Raw genomic sequence first — 20,108 nt, forward strand, 5'->3', positions numbered from 1 at the left:
ATGACATTTTATGCCTTACTATACTTTGATGTTTTTATGACATTTTATGCCTTACTATACTTTGATGTTTTTATGACATTTTATGCCTTACTATACTTTGATGTTTTTATGACATTTTATGCCTTACTATACTTTGATGTTTTTATGACATTTTATGCCTTACTATACTTTGATGTTTTTATGACATTTTATGCCTTACTATACTTTGATGTTTTTATGACATTTTATGCCTTATTATACTATGACGTTTTCATGACATTTTATGCCTTTCTATACTATGATGTTTTCATGAGATTTTATGCCTTACTATACTTTGATTTTTTTTATGACATTTTATGCCTTACTATACTATGACTTTTTATGCCTTACTATGCTGTGATGTTTTTATGACATTTTATGCCCTTGTATACTATGACATTTTTATGACATTTTATGCCTTACTATACTATGACATTTATATGACATTTTATGCCTTACTATACTATGACATTTTCATGACATTTTATGCCTTACTATACTTTGATGTTTTTATGACATTTTATGCCTTACTATACTTTGATGTTTTTATGACATTTTATGCCTTATTATACTATGACGTTTTCATGACATTTTATGCCTTTCTATACTATGATGTTTTCATGAATTTTTATAACTTACCATACTATGACTTTCATTTGACATTTCATGCGATTACTATACTATGACTTTTTATGCCCCTACTATAATATGACGTTTTTATGAAATTTTATGCCTTACTATCCTATGACGATGTTTGCCTTACTATACTGTGATGTTTTTATGACATTTTATGCCTTACTATAATATGACATTTTTACGACATTTTATGCCTTACTATAGTTTGATGTTTTTATGACATTTTATGCCTTACTATTCTATGAGTTTTTATGCCTTACTATACTATGACTTTTTTATGACATTTTATGCCTTACTATATTATGATGTTTTCATGAATTTTTATAACTTACCATACTATGACTTTCATTTGACATTTCATGCCTTACTATACTATGACTTTTTATGCCCCTACTATACTATGACGTTTTTATGAAATTTTATGCCCCTACTATACTGTGATGTTGTTACGACATTTTATGCCTTACTATACTATGACTTTTTTTGCCTTACTGTACTATGACTTTTTTATTACTTTTTATGCCTTACTATACTATTATGTTTTCATGACATTTTATGCCTTACTATACTATGACATTTTTATGAAATTTTATGCCTTACTATACTATTATGTTTTCATGACATTTTATGCCTTACTATACTATGACATTTTTATGAAATTTTATGCCTTACCTTACAATGACATTTTTCTGACATTTTATGCCTTACTATACTATGAAAATTTTATGAATTTTTATTGCTTACTATACTATGGCGTTTTTCTGGCATTTTATGCCTTACTATACTATGACATTTTATGCCTTATTATACTATTATGTTTAATGACATTTTATGCCTTGCTATACTATAACATTTTTATAACATTTTATGCCTTGTTATACTATGCCGTTTTTCTGACATTTTATGCCTTACTATGCTATGACGTTTTTATAACATTTTAATCCCTTCTATACTATGACGTTTTTATGACATTTTATGCCTTACTATACTGTGACGTTTTAATGACATTTTATGCCTTAATATACTATGACGTTTTCATGAATTTTTATAACTTACCATACTATGACTTTCATTTGACATTTCATGCCTTACTATACTATGACTTTTTATGCCCCTACTATACTATGACGTTTTGATGAAAATTTATGCCTTACTATCCTATGACGTTGTTTGCCTTACTATACTGTGATGTTTTTATGAAATTTTATGCCTTACTATACTATGACATTTTTATGACATTTTATGCCTTACTATACTATGACATTTTTTGCCTTACTATACTATGACTTTTTTATTACTTTTTATGCCTTACTATACTATGACGTTTTTATTTTATGCCTTACTATACTATGACGTTTTTATGAAAATTTATGCCTTACTATCCTGACGTTGTTTGCCTTACTATACTATTATGTTTAATGACATTTTATGCCTTACTATACTATGACGTTTTCATGACATTTTATGCCTTGCTATACTATGATGTTTTCATGACATTTTATGCCTTACTATTATTTGATGTTTTTATGACATTTTATGCCTTACTATACTCTGACTTTTTATGCCTTACTATGCTATGACGTTTTTATAACATTTTAATCCCTTCTATACTATGACGTTTTTATGACAGTTTATGCCTTACTATCCTATGACGTTGTTTGCCTTACTGTACTGTGATGTTTTTATGAAATTTTATGCCTTACTATACTATGACTTTTTATGCCTTACTATACTATAACGTTTTTATGACATTTTATGCCTTACTATACTATGACATTTTTTGCCTTACTATACTATGACTTTTTTATTACTTTTTATGCCTTACTATACTATGATATTTCACGCCTTACTATACTATTATGTTTAATGACATTTTATGCCTTACTATACTATGACGTTTTCATGACATTTTATGCCTTGCTATACTATAAAATTTTTATAACATTTTATGCCTTGTTATACTATGGCATTTTTCTGACATTTTATGCCTTACCATACTGTGACATTTTATGCCTTACTATGCTATGACCTTTTTATAACATTTTATGCCTTACTATGCTATGACGTTTTTATAACATTTTAATCCCTTCTATACTATGACGTTTTTATGACATTTTATGCCTTACTATACTGTGACGTTTTAATGACATTTTTTGCCTTTACTATGACGTTTTCATGAATTTTTATAACTTACCATACTATGACATTTCATGCCTTACTATACTATGACTTTTTATGCCCCTACTAGACTATGACGTTTTTATGAAAATTTATACCTTACTATCCTATGACTTTGTTTGCCTTACTATACTGTGATGTTTTTATGAAATTATTATGCCATACTATACTATGACTTTTTATGCCTTACTATACTATAACGTTTTTATGACATTTTATGCCTTACTATACTATAACGTTTTTATGACATTTTATGCCTTACTATACTATGACGTTTTTATGAAATTTTATGCCTTATTATACTATGACATTTTATGCCTTACTATACCATAACATTTTTTGCCTTACTATACTATGACATTTTCATGACATTTTATGCCTTACTATACTTTGATGTTTTTATGACATTTTATGCCTTACTATACTTTGACGTTTTTATGACATTTCATGCCTTACTATACTATGATGTTTTTATGACTTTTTATGCCTTACTAAACTGACATTTTTGACATTTCATGCCTTACTATACTATGACATTTCATGCCTTACTATACTATGACATTTTCATGACATTTTATGCCTTACTTATACTATGAAAATTTTATGAATTTTTTTTCGCTTACCATACTATGACGTTTTTCTGGCATTATATGCCTTACTATATTATGACATTTCATGCCTTACTATTCTATGACATATTTATGACCTTTTATCCCTTAATATACTATGACATTTTTATGAAATATTTATGCCTTACTATACTATGACGTTTTTATGACATTTTATCCCTTAATATACTATGACATTTTTATGAAATATTTATGCCTTACTATACTATGACGTTTTTATGACATTTTGTGTCTTACTATATTATGACATTTTATGCCTTACTATACTATGACGTTTTTATGATGTTATGCCTTGCTATACTATGTTTTCATGACATTTTATGCCATGTTATACTATGACGTTTTCATTACATTTTATGACTTACTATACTATGACATTTTATGCCTTACTATACTATGACGTTTTTATTACTTTTTATTCCTTACTATACTATGACATTTTTATGAAATTTCATGCCTTAATATACTATGTCGTTTTGATACCTTTTTACGGCCTACAATACTAAGTCGTTTTTAGGACTTTCCATGCCTTTAATATACGATGTGTCTTTTATGATTTTTGTTTATGACTTACTATATTATTTAGTTTTTATAACTTTTTATGCCTCACTATATTATTTTGTTTTTATTATTTTTCATGCCAGCAAGGCTCTAGAGTTGCAAATTAACCTAATGTGTATATGCTTGGATTAAGGAGTAAGCTGGACTAACCGGAGAGGACCCACTAAAGACAGATATAAATAAAATCAATGTGTAAGATTGGCCACAATAAAAGCAGTGGATTATTCATCATGACTCCGATAATTAACTTACCTCAGTGAAAAGATGAAAGTACACCTCTCAATATTTCACCAACTCTCCAGGAAAGTAGGGCTCCTGGCATCTTCAAAGCTGTAAATCTCTGCAGAGAACACTAAGTGGTGTGTCACAGATGCTAGACTGTGTTCACAAATGAATATTTATGACAGTGAGAACCATAACAATTAGCATTAGCTTTCATCAGGATTCTGGGTTAAATCACTCCACTCATGAGGCTCCTCAAAGCCTCTGAACAGTAAAACACTTAACTGACAAGGAGGATGGGCCACTACAAAACAATCTTGCTGCAGAAATGGCAAAATAAGCATGGCTGCTTTAAAATACAGAAATGAACCACTGAGTGTCACAAGTATTGTAATAATGTTGTGAACTTGCCATATTTATTTGACTTCAAATAGTAACAATCTCAATAGATATCACATTCTTTGTGCTTTTTTTTAAACTATAGATGTTCTTTAAAATAACAACCCACTTTCTCCCTCTTCTACCTACCAATATTACAGAGTATGTACTGTATACCAATAATCAAGGAATTATTTAATCTTATCGTTTCATAACTCATGGGAGTTCAAACTAAAACTTTGGGAAGCTACATCCAATTAAATGGGACAAGAGTGAGTAGAATGATTCCCCGGAAATTTATATGTTTTGTTTTCCAAGAACTTTCCTAAGCTGTTTCACTACCATCTGCTATTTGTTTTAACTTTCCCCAGCTGCAAGTTGCTCCTCTGTTTCCTTTGTGCATGATGCTAACATGTTTGAGTGGTTCGGGTGGAAATCCTACTTTATTATCAGTCCACAGGATCAAAACTACATTTCTGAGGGAGAGATTGTTAGGAACAGTAATTATCTGCAGCTGGAGCTTGTATGTCGTCACAGTGATGTCAGTTGGTGCTCATCACTGACCTCAACCACTGAGACTGTGGCTGCTTCTTAGGCTGTGTAATTATTTAGACTAAAACAGCAAATCTTTTGTGAATCAGTTGTTGCAGCTCAAACTTTTGATTGAAACGGTTAAGACTGGGTGTATTTTCAACTGCTTTGGTCCAGACTGAAATAGTATTAGATGGATTGCCATGAAATTTGTGGCATGTGGTAATTTTCCTCGACTTTGATGGAAAACGTCATGAGGTCAAGATAAGAGGTGAAAGACTCAGGAAAAGACAGCTGTGGTGCTGGGAGAATTCGAGTGCACTTACACTAGGCTAAATAATTATACAGCAGTGGATGTTATTGACATGAATGGTGCATCCCTTTTGAATGTTGCGGCTGCGAGGAATTGTGGGATGGCATTATCTACTTTTCTTTTGTAAAGGATGGTCCAGTGTCCCTGTGCTTAAGGAGATAAGAATGGAATCTCTGAAGCACCTTTCCTTAGCATTTAAAGAATTTAACCAGCTCCCATTAAGGCTGCCACTCTGATTAGAAGATCAATAGCAAAATATTTGTCAAATATTTTGACATTTGAATAATTGTTTCGGTCATTTTTCAGTCAAAAATGGTGGGGGAAAAAATGGCAAAATGTCTCTGGTTCCAGTTGCTCAGATGTGAAGACTGGCTACTTTTATAAACCAAAATATAATATAAACTAAATAGTTTGGTTTTGGACTGTTGATCAGGCAAAAACATTTGAAGATGTGACCTTGGACTCTTTGGCATTTCATAGACATAGTTGGTGTTGAGTAGAAACCTCTGGTTTGACGAAAAAAACCTCAAGCACAATGTTCCTGCATGAAGTAAACCAACACTACAGTATGATGTGTTTATGGATGTATGCATTCTGTGTATACTGTACTTGTTGGTTCTACTTCTGACCCCTGAGCTGCCCGAGTTATTTTTAGAAGTAAATATTAGCAGCTGATTGTGCAGTTGTATTTGGTTCAGGACGCTAACAAGGTGTTGGGGGCAGCAGATGACGCCGGTCTGGCGGACATTCAAGTGTTGGCAGTGCAGGATGTTCTGACAAACGCATACTGCAGCTACAAAGTACTGTGTCTGAGGGCTGAGGCATCTGCTCAGTGCACACATGGGTGAATCTATTTGCAGAAACACACACTATACACACTCTGAGACACTCCAGTGACACCAAACTTCACACACTTTGTAGACTCACTCGCTCAATTAGTCATTCAGAATTTATAGTAAAATTTGACAAAAATGTCCACTACCAAGATTCATGACTGGAAAAAGAGGCTTCTAGCATGACTATTAGTTATCTAATTAGAATGTATAATTGAATATGAATATTAAATGACAGCATGTCTGGACTAAATAGTATCATTTCCCCAAATCAGAGTCTAGTTAATAATCACATTAAAGTTTTAATAATCATAAATTTGAATAATGACATGGTACAAAGCAGCATGGGTTTCCATATTGCCTGGATTAGTACTATCCAGTCATCAGTCTTTGTGCTAATCACATATACTAAACACCACTTTCTCAAACAATCTGTCCAAGAAATAAGAGAGTATTACAGCCAACTCTCTCGCTGTTAGTCACTTTCTAGTATATAAACTTTTCAAAGTCAAGGGTGTTATGGGATACCAAACACTGACTGAAAGTCTGTCATGCTGAATACAGTATCTCTCCACTAACAAATGCATCATCTGTGCTGCTCAGGCCCTCCCCAACAATTTGTCTGCATCTAAGAGAGCTATTTTAGTTTGTTCCAAAGCAACCCTCTGGCTGTCATTTCCCAGAAAACACACATAAAAAAAAAACAATTCATGAATGAGTCCCTGAATAGAGATTAATGAAAAGAATTCCATTTTCAGTTCATTGTGCAGAACAAATTCATCTCTCTGTCCTTGGCCTCCTGTAGAGAGAGAGTTCAATGTAAAGCTACAATGCGCTGATAGGAGACACAAGTAGGGAAATAAGAATGAGGGAGGAAGGGAATTGTGCAGCAAGGAACTCTTCTTACACTTAATTCAAACCTTTTTCAGCTTCAGTTAATTGTTGATGTACCGTTTCCACATTGAGGTCTTGTTGATTGAAGTGTAAATGGCGTGTAGTGTAAATAGCATGGTCAGCCTTTTCTGTAGCTCTGGTGAATCTTAATAGAACATACAGTAGTAGATGTAAAATGACTTCTTATCATAAATTGGTACATTATTTTATCGTATATTTAATATGGCTGCAATGATCACTGCATTTATTTTATCAAGGTAAAATAACACACATTTGGCTGTCAGATTAATTGATAGCTGAAATAATTGTTGTTTATATAATTCACACAAAAAACAGTGACAAAATGACACGTTGTGGTTTTATTTTATGGCCTTGTGCAATGACTTTCTGAAGTCACCACTAGTTGTGGTTAAATGTATTTCACAAAAATGTCAAACTATTACTTTGCAGTAGAGTATTTGTCTGTTAGCGTCTTTCTTTCTTATCTAAAACTGACCATGAAAACTACACATTTTACACAAGATAGGATTTTAAGTGGCACAAAACGCATCTATTAGCCAAATATTTTTCAGTGCATAATTAGGTACTTCACCTTTAGTGGCAAGAACTTTTGTCGAAATCCTTCCATATTCCTCATTTTATCCCTTTTTTTTTTAAAATCCAGCAACCCTGAGAGAAAATAACTGTCTAACAAACCATGACAGTGTGCTGACAAGACCTGAGAGCGAGGACGAGAACATAAGGAGCGCGGAACAGGAGTTTAAAATTAAGTCTTAATTTGAAGGGCTTCATTCCAAAAAATGAGAAGTTCACTACCTTAAAAATATGACAAAATAGCAGCAGGCAAGAGATGTCTCTCTAAATTATTTTGGATGTTGTTCAGCAACTTTAAAACACTTCTGTGTCAGATAGTGACATCCAAGGTGCGCTGTGTTTGTCATGTTTGTTTTGAGAACTGCGTAAGATGACATTGTTGTCCCAGAATACATCAGAGGGATTTTATCCAAAGGTGGTAGTAGGTGGGTTTAGGATGGAGGATAAGGAGACTGAACCTGTCACTTCACTGTTTTTGTCATAGGAAAAGGAAAAACAAAGCTGGCTTGTGTCTTTATTACCTTCTATTTGTGGTCTGGCATTTTTCTCTGTGCTGTTGTCTGTAGTTGATGCAAATCAGTCATTCTCACAGTATGGCATCAACATTAGACCAGACATATGGTCAAATAAAGAGATAATATATCACAGTGCATTGTGCTGTAGGTGGAAATGAACTGCAGATGAATGTTTGTTTGCTCACAGCTGAAAATGTGCATGTTATGTTGTAAAATTACAGTTTTTATCAAAAGGAGGAATAAGTTATCTTTTTTTTTTTACAGAAACTTTACAGCAGCAAGGAAAATCACCAAAATAGTTTAAATGTTGAGTAGTTGTGTCTGTAGTGCTTATAGAACACTATAAAACATGGTCATGTCAAAATGTTAAGTTTTTGCCTGTGAGATGATTTATTAGAGTTAGAGCTGAAGCACTTAACGTTGAAGTGTCAGCTAAATCTCAAAAAGGGTTTGAAGCATCAGATCAAATGTGAGCACTGAAAGGAGCCGAGGTGTCAGTTGGAAGTGAAAGTCCGGAAAGCAGTCAAACTCTCATTTCAAGAGTATGAGATGAAAGCAGCTGAAATGTCAATCGACATGTAGCAGGTGAAAGCAGATGAAGTGCGACTTTTTGAAAATAATAGAACTGTAAGTTAAGTAAGAGACAAAAGCAGGTGAAATATCAGTTAAAGTTAAAGTATATCCTCTGAGGATGCTTGACGTTTGTGTGCTCTGTAAGCAGTTTACAGTGTCAGTTGCAGTGTAAGCAAAGCTGGAGTGTACTGTATCTGCTATTGCATTATGGCTTTTTCCTGAAGGAATAATATACCAATATCATCTGCAGTACATCTGCAGTACCTCTACAGTACCAAAATCTTCAACAGTAGCCTGTAATTAATGCAAAGCATAGTCACATTTTCCCAGTGTTATCTAATTAGGCCCAACAGAAGGTCAAGTGAGGAGATAATATATCACAGTGAAGTCTTTGTACTGTTTTCTTTCTTTGGCTGGCTTGAAAACAAAACATTGTGCTTTTGTTCCTTCCTTTGTCTTAAATCACTGGGGAGTTGAAAATGTGAGTAGATGGAGCTGACAGTGTTTTGAAATCAAATAACATTTAAAGCAGATCTCCACTGATAAGCCAGTTATTCCCTATAAACACCGCTGTCCTGGTCGGGACAGCTGGAGGACGACTGTGGCAGAGAGATAGTGATGGCTCTTCCCCCTTTGTTACACATTGACTTGTCTTGCCAAGTCAGACAGCAGCCCCAACATTTATGTTTCTGCTGTGCTCGACTTGCCAGGGACTTTAGGAGCAGCAAAGGAAAAAAAAAAAAAAAAGAGTGGGGGTGGAGGGGGTTATTTGTAGCGGTTGTCCTTCGCTATCAGTCTCAGGTGCATTTAAATAGACAGTGAGCCTCACATTTATGTCCCCGGGCGAGGTCAGGCGAGCGCAAATGTACAAATTGTGCCCTTCGCTTTTGCCCTTCTTTTCATTACAATGCGTTAGCTGAGGTGAATAATGGTCCTGCAGGCTGTAGCCCAGATAACATTTACACTTAATATTTAAGCTCACACACTGTTCTTTTTTAAGGTGTCGGTAAGATTAATGTAACCAGATCTCTGACATTTGACTACCATTTTTCAAATTAGTATTAAATGTCAATCATGTCAATAATGCATGCTGATTCTATTTAAAGCCAATGAAAAATCACTTCGAGCCATCAGACTGAAATTAGGATTCAGACTACAGCAGGTAGAGCTGAATCATTTGGGGAGGATGATATTAAATCTTGCTTTGTTGGCCTGTCAACGTGAGAGAGGTGCAACTCTAAAACCCCATTACTCATATTCTGGTCATGATTGCTGGAACTTTCCACAACCCTGAGACGTCCCCTTTTAATTAAATCGGTAATGAATTTCCTGGAAGCAAATACCGAAACAAATGTTAGCAGCAAATGAGTCCGGCTTCCTTCCTTTTTGTTAGTCACTACAGGTTGTTTCCTCCAAAGGTCACTATAGATACCCGCTGCACAAATCAAACAGTCAGACATTGGTGTTTTGTAAATAATTAAACAAAAAAGGCCAATAAAAAGGACACAACAACTGTGATTGATTTAAATGTACAAAGTTGCACAGGTCTTTTATCAGTATTTGAAAATATTCAACAATGAAAGTTAAATCAAACAGTAAGAATAAGTAATAACAATAATTAATATCAGCAATAACTAGACTTAAAATCAGAACTTTTTAGTTTTTTTTTTCTTTTTTACTGAAACACCTGAGGGAAGCAAATCAAAAGAGAACCCAGAAATAAAAATAACCACTGAATTTTAGAAAAAGAAAAAAAGATCACAAAATAAAGTCAAGACAAGCTCATACAGGGGTCACTCACTTCATCTGTATGTACAGCACATTCACTCTACAACTGTGCAGGACAGCAGTGATGAAAATGAAAACTCGTCTCCGCAGTCGAACAGCCTTTAACATCAGTATTGGCAGCTGTATGGAATTCACATGTAAAGGCAGAGTGAAGCAGAAAACTACAACAGAAACAGGAAAACCCATTTGGAGCTAGCTGGCAAATGCCTTCTTTTTCCTTTATGCTTGTATTACAGTCACAGAACTGACAGAACTCCATTTGTTACTCTGATTTGAAAGGCTGAGAGGACTGAGAAAGCATTGTCCTGTTCAAAAAGTAACCCAAGCATACAGTGGAAACACAACCCAACATCATTTTTCTTTTTTAAAAATGGTCCCTGGATGTATAAGACACTGCCACCTTTCCTGACACCACCTGACTTTAAAAAATTCATTCAAGCTTGTTTCAGTAAGAAACATGACATCAACATTAGTTTGCAGGGGGACTCGAGAATCACATTTCATGTTTGTCTGTACATTAATCAATATTCATTACAATTCAGTCCTCATAGTAAACTTTACTTTCTGTCAAATCTCACCAAAAACACATTACTGGAAAAGAGGGAAATAGAAATGCAAAGAAACCTTTGGTCAAAGAGTGTACTCACAAAGGAAAAAATGCAATGACAAGATCAGAGGAAATCATTCATCACTCAAGATTAACGAAACAATGAAATCAAAGAGCAAAACTCAAGTGGTTTTCTATATGTTTCTCTCTCTTTCTAACAATATGGCCCATAGTTCAACCCTCCTCCCATACATTTGGGTCTGTAAGTTATACTGGTTTCCTCACAGAGGAAAGAAGGAAAGAAAAAGGTGCTCTTTTCATGAAAGTCATGTTTGTCTCGATTGTCCACAAAAAAGAAGTGCCAGCAGGAAGTAACCCCGGCGAAAGGATATACAATCACAGCATAAAACGACAACATCCTTTACTGGAAAGGAATTGCGAGTCCGTAACACGCTCCTGAAAAGACTCTGAACCTGCATTGAATTGGTGTTTGTTTTTGTGTGACTGTGTGTGCACATGACCTGTGCAGGTGTGTATGTATCTGCCTCTGTTGTTGGGTTGTCTTCAGTCTTATTCAGAGACTGTCTTATCCTGTGTTGCTTCGTCCTGCAGGCAGCTCTTACGGATGATGGGCAGTGGGTGGGCTTCTGTGTTGAAGACCCAGTCCTCCAGTGGGAGAAGGTCATCGTCAGAGAAGAGCAGGTACAGATACCTACACAAGCATAAGAAAACATCCATTTAGTTTAATCAAAATCTAGGCTCACTGAATACTTTACCTCTGCTTTCTGTTTCTATGTGGCCAATGGGCCACACATCTTTCATATACTGTAAATGTCACTAAAATATTGGCAATGTTTTTTTTTTAAAAAAGCTTCTGGCAACGGTCCTAAGGATGAGTGTGAGGAAGAGTAGGCAGTCAGACAAGATTATATAGTTGCTCCACTCATCCCTGAAGCCTCTGCTGCATCACTTGAGTGGTGAGCCAGCAGGTGAATCCTCAGGTGTGTTGTTGTTGTTGTTGTAAAGTAAGTCGGCTGCATATTACAAAGTCGACAAACAGCCTTACTGTGTTGGTAGTTTTGACATCTATGCTGTAGAAATTCAACACTCTTACTGTGACGCTTTGCTCGCTAGTGTCTCATGTTATTTATTTGCTTAGTTTACAGATAGGTCAATAGGACATGCAACGGAGAGCGCCCTCTACCAAGGAAAACTAGTTCAGTCTGATGCACTTACAGACTGTAAATTGAATATTTAGCTTCAGCCAGTAGCTGGTTAGCTTAGCATAAAGACTAGAGAAAGGGGTAGGGGGGGTTAGCAAAATCCACCTACCAGCACCTCTAAAGCTTAATGACTAATATGTTATATCTTGTTTGTTTAATCAGTGAAAACGTTGTGGTTTTGTTGGATAATTTCTTGACTAGGCAAAGTAACCAGCTCCTCCCTGTGATGAAAGGACTCCAGTAAATCACTGAGCACAGCCAAGAAATAGTCCCGTCACCCACAGTCCTGTCATTTTTACCACTTTGGTTTTTGTACAAATTTACAAATGAGATGACGTGTGATTTTAGTGAGCTTTACAGGTGCTGGAGGACAGAGCCAGGCTAGCTGTATTCCTCCTGGCCATAGCTTCATATTTGCTGCACAAACATGAGAGTGGTATTGATCTTCCCATCTAAAAGGTGTAAATGTGCTTTCTGCAGTAACACGATTTCTTTGATGTAGAAAAGAAACCAAATTTTAGCTCCTAGATTTGTACAGGACAGTGTAGCTCTTTGCCACTTATACACATAGCCAGGTTTTTAATCTGCATGAGTGAAGATAAAGAGAGTATCACATTGGTAGCAAAACAGTGGAATGAAAAGAAACTGTAGCTATACATCAACAGGGAGGTACAAAGAGGGAATTTGTCAGAAAAAGGCTGTAACTTTGAACAATACCCACTTGATTTGTGTAACTCACATAAGCTTTAGATAATGTTTTAAATATATTTTTGCACCAAACGACTGTGGATTTTGTCCCCCACTTACATGAAAATCAATTTAGGAAAGCACTCTTAATGACCAGTGTGAACAAAGAATCATTACAGTAATTACAACCTATTTCAATATAAATGTGGGCACTTGAGTATTGTTTTAAGACCGACTTCAGAAATTGTGAACCTATCTGAATAACATTGTGTCTTGTGTGCATGTTCACAGTGGGCGATACTGCTCCATCTCAAAACTGTTTCTGACACACTACCTTTTTAACAGGAGAAGGTAGAAAATCTTGCTTCAGATACATTCCACATTTTCTTCAAGAACTAATCTGAAGGTAAGGTCATCTTATTATCTTTTACAGCTGTGTTTCTGTATCTGCACAAAAGCCAGTAAACCAGAATTTAGTTTTTTCATTTTTAGAATTGTCACTTAAATTTGAAAGTGAATACACATTAGGAAGAGTGTTATACAAGTTGATGCAGCAGCACAGTCTGGTCTTTAAAGTCACCCTGTCTTCAGGAGAGAAAGGGCTCTTTACTGTCTTTTAACCGGCACGATGTAGCACCCTGAATGGTTGCCGTTGCTTAATGACCCAAGAATGAGGAGAAGTAAAATTGAGGTGTTTAACTGCTCGCCATCTCTTTGCCATCCACATTTCTTTTACAAGTCAATAGACGAAAATTACATTCCAAGAGTGATTGGAAACACCTCAGATGATTCCTCAGCACTGAAGGAGAGATTGTGTCTGTCTGACAGCGGGAGTACACTTCACACACAGAACGGATAATAGGCAAAGACGAATCCTCAGCATTCAGTATTGGACTCTATTTTACTCTCCATATCGATAATGGTTTATGAATGCAGAATGTGAAATGCCATTTGCTGCTTTCTGTTACCAAGGGAGATGTGGAGAGGAAATAGGACTTACTTGAGTGTCTCTGAGAGGAAGAAGCTCTGCTGCATGTTATCGTGGCTGACTGTCATGGTGTAAACGTCTCGGATCCCAGAAAAGCCAGACTCCACTCTGCAGTGCTCCTCGAGGGCCTGACAGGAAACGGAAAGAGCAGGTTTAAATGTGCAACTGTAACTTTTATTTATGGCCAAGGTAAAGACCACTTCTTGCAGTTGTCAGCTTGATCGTACAAATTCAGTGAATAAGCATTAATTTGTTCATGTACATTTAATCAGCCTTTTCGCTTCAGCACTGTGACAGAACAAAATATTTTACATCTTGCATAGAAGAATTCTCAGGCCATCCATTCATACATTATGGTGCAAAAAGAGACCAAATTTGTGTGCATGTACATCCAAAGAAACTGTAAATGTTGAAGCATGTCAAGCCCTTCAGGTGGCGACACAATTGAAGCCCAAGCAATGCTAAATCTGACAAGAGCTAATGGAGAGTGGCTGAGCTAGCCAAGCGGATTAGCACATTATTACCCCAGCTACAAAGGGCTGGCTTATACGTGCTAATTAACAAAGACCCCAACGTGTTAATACTCAATGTTCATGAAGAGAAGCGTTGTGCACTGCTTTCAACCTTTGTGCCCGATAATTAAAGGCCTGTCAAACTCGTCAGCCTGATCTCTCCACTTCTGTGCGCACTAAATTAATGCTAGATCTATCATGCCAGCCCTCTACAGTTTACTGCAGCTAATGTCCTGTCTATTGTCGTATTAATAGTGGTGCTCCCTGCAGAACCTTCACCCTGCTAGTGGGGTTGCTTGATCTACACGCTAATGTATCGTGCCACACAATATCAAGGAAGCTGGTCGAGGGTAATTAAGGGTGTTAAAGGGGCTTGACATAATAGGTGACTACAATTATATAAAATCTGAGTCGTAGCCACTCCTAAGAGAGAAGTATAGGGTACAAAATTATACTGTAACCCATTTTATCTCCCACTTAAATATAACATGGAATTATTTTTGTACCGAATTAGCCTGAATATAAGGCAACTCTTTTTTCCAAGACACTATATCTGAACAAGTGTAGGATGTATTTTAGACTATTCATGCACAACAGTAGATGTTCTCTTTAAATGGAGAGAGTATTGGTCTGCTACTGTTACATTACCCATTACGTTAAAAGAGTGCTGGATTATGGGTTGGTTGTAGCCTTAATGTTGCCAGAGTAATGACTTTCTTCAAGTCTGTTTACAGGTTGCAGAAGGTTGCGCTTTTATTCCACCTCGCTGCTCTCTATAAAAGGTTATTCTAACTAAACATTTCTGATGGCTCCTGTAACTGAAGAAATTCCTGATGAATGAAAACAAGGCAAAAGTGTCTGTTCATTATCTTTGCTGCACATGACTGATTTACAGGACTAAGACTTGGCCTAAATTTTAACATTTTGGAAAATAAACTAATTTGCTTTCTTGCTGAGAGTCTGATGTCTCTGTTCGTTACATTTAAAACTACAGCCAGTAGCTACTTAGCTTAGCACAAAGGCGAGAAAAAGGGGGAAACGGCACCTGTCTCTGTTTAAAGGTAACAAATATAAGCCTACCAGCACCTCTAAAGCTCATGTATTAATCATTAGAAAGAGATATCACTTTTTTAAATCAGTAAAAAAATTTAAGCATAAATATGACAAGAGAGGTTTATTGTGCTTGACCATTTCTTGGCTGAGACCAGTAACTTCCCAGAGTCTCCAGCTGGTTGTTTGTCAAAGCTAGCTCTTTAATATTCTTGATATATGTTTATAATCTGTCTATTTTCTTCATCCTGTAAATTTACTATGTTGCTTTTCCCCCTTTTTTCCCTATTGTTAATTTTTTTTTTTTTTTATTAGACTTTTCCTTTTTCTGATTTGAGGTCGTAAAGACAGAAGGTGTTGGATGGTGAACAGATTGTAAAGCTCACTGAGGCAAATTTATGATTTGTGACCTTGGCCTAAATGAATCAAATTGACTTGACTTGCTCAGAGGCAAGAAAAAATCCAGTGCAACCTCCTGTAAAATGTCAAATTGATGATTTTTATACTAGGGCCTTTGTACAGATAAAACAAATGAGATAAACCTTGTTAGTTAGTGGACTTTACAGGTACTGGGAGGCAGATTGGTCTAACTGCTACCTTTAGACAGAGCCAGGCCAGCTGTATCCCCTGTTTCCAGAGTTTGTGCTAGATATGAGAGTGGTATTAGTCTTTTCATCTAACTCTTGGCAAGAAAGCAAATAAGAAAGTTTCCCAAAATATCAAACTATTCCTTTAATTTGAACATGCACTTCCACTTTTATGAGATAAGTTAGTCTTCATCTCTGACGCCTTTTCTCTAATGGCATCTGAATGAACCTTTCCCGGAAGGACTAGTCTATTTTAAAGTCTTTTTTCAAAGCAGAGAAAGGGGGCTCATCTTCAGGTATTCAGGTCAGTAAGGGAAATGTCAATAGTGTATTTTGTGTCTTACCTCAACAGCCTCCCAACCCCACTCTCTGTACTTGGGGTCGTGGGTGAGTCTCCACATGTACATGTAGCTTTCGATAACTTCTGGTCGTAGGATGTAATATCTGTCGCTCAGTCTGGTTGCTGTGGCTTCAGCTCCGCCGTCAAATCTGAACGCCTCAGGTCCCAGTTTGGTGGCTGACCAGAGACACAGATGAAAGACAAGAGGACAAAAACATAAATCTTAGTCAGCTGACGGACATCAGCACTTATTCAACAGATCTGCAGTGCATTTCCAAATCTAAAATCCACATACCCTTCCTTTTTCTTTACACATGAAGCCTCTCTCCTTATTCTTCCTTTTACTTCCATCATACTTTTACAACTATTCAAGACTGCATGGCAAAAAGATCATATTCATGATACGGCACAAAGAAATCTGTCCTTGCCAGGCACAGCAACTTAAATTTAGAGACATTCTTAGAGTGAAGTTGCATTACGGCATGCAAGATCACTTTTCACAAATTTTATTTCTGCCTGCTGTGCTCACTTTGGTTATACTTTTCTTATTCTTGGACCTTATCATCTGTGATTTTAGTAAACCACTGGCCACTTGGAACATCGGACCGTGGTTGGAGGAAGCACGTTCTTTGAGGCCAGTGATGGTTTCTGAGTAGCGACATCCAGTTGGACCAATAAGACCAGAGTTTGAGAGTGAGCATGTGCACTCAAAACACAGAGACAGGGGAACAAATGGTTTTCCTGCTCCATACAAACCCACAGACTACATTATACACATATCACTTTAAATGAGGGAAAACAAGAGGACCTGTTAGTTTTGAAGTGACTGAAAAGATCAATTGAAAGGTAAACAATTAGCTAGACAAGGAGATACTGTAGATGAGACAGTAGCTTGAAGCCATTTGCAAGTTTGTTTTGGATAATGACAAGTTGTCTGTATTTTAAATTGTTTATACAGAAGTAACAGTGGTATAAGTAGAGATGCAGGCTGTAGATTTCTGCACAGTCTCAAACAATTCCCTGGACCTTTTATTATCCAATTTTTCCTGTGTTATATATTCTGACTCAAATCATACATGCCTGATATCCTCTGGTAAATCTTTATTAATAATTCCTAGGTTGTGGCTGAAGACCAGAGGGGACCGGGCCTTTGCAGTAAGAGTCCCTTAACTCTGGAATGACCTGCTGGAGGAGATCAGGCAAGCTGCATTCGCTTTTTGTAATTTCATCTGCTGGATTGCCTCTTATTTTAATCTTATTTCTTTGTATTGAATTGCACTATTATGTTCTTGCTATATAAATACCTGTTCTTCTTTAATTAATAGCTGTTTGCTGTTAATGGGAACTCAAAAATTCCTCCATGTTTAACTTTTGTCTCTATACATTCAGCACCACAAGCACAACAATGATTCAGTTGTTCCAAGTCGCAACCCCATTCTTTTTGGCATCTTCTTGAATGATGTCTTCCCCAAAAGTTCACATTAGACACATGGAGGGATGTCTCAATTCTTTAACCGCTATTTCAACCTCTAGACTCCACACCCTGTTTCCTGACAGGCTGTTGACTCTTGTGACCAGAATGCTAAGACTACTAATGGAGGATCATCAGTAACTCAGAGCAAAGGCAACACAATTGATTTTTCTACAAGTTCATCAGATGAATAACACTCGTGCATCAAACACAATTAAGAAGTTAGTCTCAGGATTTGTTTTACGTACCCTGGGAATTAAATAATAGCCTTTTGCACCAAAATCAATTTTATCATCTTAACATCCTGGATTTATTAACAAGCAATTTTAAATAAGTCTCAATCTTATCAAGCTCAAAGAGTACAGGAAATTATATCTAAAAAAGGATAACTAGGCCTTGGCAATCCTTATACAGCCATTGAACCTGTTATTAGACACACCCATGTTGTGCACAAGACTGAAAAATGATGTTCCCTAAAGTATAAAGGTTACTGTTGATTACAGTCATAACTCTGATAGAAATGTATATGTTTTGGCATAAAGAGGGAACATAAGGCCTGTAGTTGTACCTTTTGTGTAGATTGGAGCCACAAAGTCTGAACCAGTTGTGTGTACACAGCTTGTTGCAGTGATGCGGGGACCTTCAAATGCTTTGCACGGATAGAATCATTACAGCTTTTAAAAAATGAATAATTTGTCGAGGTTGTGTGAAGACCGAGTCAGGTACAGACCAAAACACACCTAAAATGGTGTACTACGGCAAAGGCATCCCACCCATGGGATGCTTTCATTTAAATCAGAATGTTAATTGGCTGTAAGGTTCCAGAAAATAACCTCTGCAAGCTTCATATGAAAATTAATAAAACTTTTCATGACTTCATACCATAAATTCTCCTATAAAGGTTGGGGATGAAAAACATTAAGGTGGAATAATCTGTAGCCTACTGGAACCTCAGATGGTACATTTCCACAGTACTAATTGTATCAGCACAACCTGAATACTCACCACTCTGCTTATCGTTCGAACAGAAATGTTTTCATACTGTGAATTTATTACAGTCTTTTCTTCTTTGCCAATGACACCCTATCATCAACTCAACACCTCCTGATGTTTCTTCCCATTAAACTCCTATAAGACTTTTAATGTGAAAATTCTGAAGGAGCTGTTGGGTTTCATTCATGGTATCTTATTTAGGTGAAGAAATTAATATCTGATGTGCTGTACTGATGAATTAGCGCTGTGGAAATTGAAATTATACTGAGTTTATCAACAGGAGAATTGGGGGACATTAGAAATGAAGGCATGTCTCTAATATTAGCCTCTCCCAAATACAGGCCTGGTTCTGTCTGCCACTGAGGTAAATAAAAGCCCTTACCACTATTTGAGAATTTATGGTATTTCAAAAGTTATTGATAAAAAGCTGTTGCCAGTAAACCATGCTTGCTCCCAAAATTTATGCTCATAGCCCCGTCTGCGTCTTTTTGCCGCCACAGAGGAGTAAATTTCACCAGGCAAAATTCTGTCCAAATGTGTTGTTATTTCCTCACTGAACACTAATGATTATAGATCGAATATTTTTTTTTCCCCCCTACATTTGAATGGTAGTTAGAGTCTAAAATAACCCAAAGTGATACATGCGGTGAGTCTGTTAAGTTGCTCTGCCGTACATCAGGTCATACATCTCAATAGTAGGAAAAAAAAGGCTATCACCACATCTCAATAACCTTTCCCTCTTCCTGATGCTTCTTTTGAGATCCCCAGTTTCCTGCACTGGGTTCAAGCCTGCGTCGGTCTTGCTGTGATGGCTGAGATCCAGAGGAGCAGCAGAAGGAGAGCCTTGATGGTATCAGTATTTAAAGACAGCTAAGTAGCAGCCACTTTGCTCACATGCAAGAGGAAATCTCACTACTCTCTCTCTCCTGCAGACAGCTAATCCAGGAGCTGCTAAGCACCATCCAGTTCCTTTAATGAGTAAAGAGAAACCTGCTGGATGACTATGAAAGAGAAAGCCAAAGAAGCCTTTTGGGCCTGCAGATCAAA

General features: G+C 36.3%; 1 protein-coding gene across 2 annotated transcripts in view; it reads right to left on the minus strand.

Moving 5' to 3' along the window:
• Positions 1–10,393: 10,393 nt before the first annotated feature.
• LOC111651769 (mannosyl-oligosaccharide 1,2-alpha-mannosidase IA) overlaps positions 10,394–20,108 on the minus strand; it is a 181,908-nt gene continuing 172,193 nt past the window's right edge. For both annotated transcript variants that reach the window (XM_023401811.2, XM_023401810.2), the window contains exons 10-12: positions 16,602–16,774; positions 14,121–14,236; positions 10,394–11,922 (exon numbers count right to left, since the gene is read on the minus strand). In XM_023401811.2, the coding sequence (XP_023257579.1) occupies positions 11,781–11,922; positions 14,121–14,236; positions 16,602–16,774 (431 nt within the window). In that variant the 3' untranslated portion in view covers positions 10,394–11,780. The remainder of the gene's footprint in view (positions 11,923–14,120; positions 14,237–16,601; positions 16,775–20,108) is intronic.

The sequence above is a fragment of the Seriola lalandi genome, unplaced genomic scaffold (assembly GCF_002814215.2).
Source record: "Seriola lalandi dorsalis isolate HSWRI2012SDOR001 ecotype SW California unplaced genomic scaffold, Sedor1 jcf7180002053771, whole genome shotgun sequence".
Taxonomy (NCBI): domain Eukaryota; kingdom Metazoa; phylum Chordata; class Actinopteri; order Carangiformes; family Carangidae; genus Seriola; species Seriola lalandi.